Raw genomic sequence first — 2500 nt, 5'->3', positions numbered from 1 at the left:
AGATGGTGACCATGCTATATTTATCAACAAATTATTCGGGAAATCCCTCATGTCGTACAGTGTAAGATTTTATTTACTTGAGTATTCTTGAGTTAATTATGGAAGTATTATGCATGGGATCGAATAATGTGAAATGAATGTGAAAATAAAGAAATAGTGTAGGTGAACTTTGACATAGGACCTTTAACGGTACATTAATTAAAGTTATAAGTTGCTTTCATTTAACGACTAGACCACATCGTTTTACTAATCTTTGGTTATTGGATGTCAAACATTTGGTAATTATTGACACGTTGTTTTAGATGAAACCCACTATATTTTCCATTAGCAGCACATGCTATTTTATATCCCCTTTCCCAGACAGAACATCACATACCAAGGGGTTTGATATACCAGCCGTGACACCCTGGTGGTCACGGGGGAAATCACAGAGAATTGGTCCACTATTGTGGTCCGATCCTAAGAAATTCTCCTTTTTGTATGTATTTGTGATAAACAAATACAAAGCAATCGACCCAAGACATAATATTTCCATTATTCACTACAGAATATTAAAATTGTAAAGTGCTGCTACTTGACGTAAACAGGGGTTTCTCAGGCAACCATTTGTAAAAGTAGTAAACAGCAACTCATAAAAAATTACATCGCTGTATGAATAAATAATGCACTTTGCCATTGATATAGACAAATATATACAAAAAATATACATTGTCATTATCGAAAAACCAACATACACGCACAACGCCAAAAACACAAACACACACGCACATGCACGCACACACACAGACACACTCACACACATACACACACAAACACATACAAACACACACACACACACACATACATACACACAGACAAACATTCGAACACACACACAGCGATGCATACACACACTTACGCAGACACACACTTAGACACACACACACACAAACACACTAACTCACACATGCACGCTCAGACACAAAGACACAGACGGACACACACACTCACATACACGGTCACACACAGAGAGACATATACACACACAAACACATACATACATATATACATACACTTACACACAGACACAGAGACACACACACTCTCTCTCACGCACATTCATACACGCACATTCATACACACAATATACACACAAACAAAAACACACACATACATACACACACAAACTCACTACAGTTTTAGAAACCAAACTAACATTTATAATAGCTGAACTCTTTCTTGTAACAAAATCAATGTTATTTTTATCTCCAGATGCTAGGAAATAGCGTTTGGGGCAATACAAAGATAAAGATTAAAATCTGGTGTCCCATCACCCTCACACCAAACATCGTCAGTGCTAAATGCGATAATATAGTTTTGACAAGTATCTGTAGCAATCTTCATCCGGGCGTCTTATGTGTACCTATATATGGTATTATCGAAATTTGCATTTCCTGTGGGATGGTGCATTAAAAGATCCCGTGCTACTAATGGAAAAACGTAGCGGGTTTCCTCTCTATAACTATGTTAAAATTACCAAATGTTTGACATACAATAGCCGATGATTCATAAATCAATGTATTCTAGTGGTTTCGTTAAACAAAACAAACTTTAACTTTGCATTTTCTTAAACAAAAAGTTAGAAAGTTCGTTTTGTTTAACAACACCACTAGAGTACATTGATTTGTTAATCATCGGCTTTTGGATGTCAAACATTTGGTAGTTTTGACATACAGTCTTAGAGAGGAAACCCGCTACAATGTTTCCTTAGTAGCAATGGATCTTTTATATGCACCATCCCACAAACAGGATAGCACATACCACGGTCTTTGATATATCAATCGTGGTGCATTGGCTGAAACGAGAACTAGCTCAATGAGTCCACCGACGGGGGTCGATCCTAGATCGACCGCGCATCAGGTGGGCGCTATACCACTGAGCTACGTCCCGCCCCTTCCTTTGACAAATGTATTGTATACTTTTAGATCCACACGTGGTTTGATATTGTCATGCGATGAGGTTTATCAAAGGATATGCTAAACACATTAAACAATTTGAAACCACCTTATTATTACCTCGAACTTCCAGCACTATTGTATTGCTCTCTGGTCGTCCACGTCTAAAACCACATCGCCAAACTGTTCCGTGCTGACTGATGTTCACAGAGTTGATTGTTAGCGTGAAGATTTCGTACCTACAGTTGAAAGTGTAGTGTGTCGGAAGAGGCGAATCAGGATAGCATTTACCTCTCCCAGACCCATACACCATGTACTCGGTATCATTCACAAACCAGGTAACCTCAGGAGGAAAAACAGTCCTACATGTGAATGTGAAAGGTGAACCAACCATTCCATATCTTCCAGATGCAGTTAAGTGAAATTGACCTAAAAATTAATTAACAACAAAGTTAAGGAAATGGCATACTAGTATCCTATCAAACCTGTTAGAAAAAGCGTTTTGTGTATATGGGCATATTTGAGAAATGGTCAACACCAGGGCGAAACATTTTTAATTAGCGGCT

At 38.0% G+C, this 2500-nt stretch overlaps 1 protein-coding gene across 1 annotated transcript in view; it reads right to left on the bottom strand.

Annotated features, from left to right (window-relative positions):
• Positions 1-2353, bottom strand: part of LOC121366293 (carcinoembryonic antigen-related cell adhesion molecule 5-like) — a 17013-nt gene extending 14660 nt beyond the window's left edge. The window contains exon 1 of the mRNA XM_041490791.1: positions 2055-2353. Within this exon, the coding sequence (XP_041346725.1) occupies positions 2055-2328 (274 nt within the window). The 5' untranslated portion in view covers positions 2329-2353. The remainder of the gene's footprint in view (positions 1-2054) is intronic.
• Positions 2354-2500: the final 147 nt, after the last annotated feature.

Source organism: Gigantopelta aegis, unplaced genomic scaffold (genome assembly GCF_016097555.1).
Source record: "Gigantopelta aegis isolate Gae_Host unplaced genomic scaffold, Gae_host_genome ctg5221_pilon_pilon:::debris, whole genome shotgun sequence".
NCBI lineage: Eukaryota > Metazoa > Mollusca > Gastropoda > Neomphalida > Peltospiridae > Gigantopelta > Gigantopelta aegis.
This window is presented reverse-complemented; position numbering and strand designations above follow the sequence as displayed.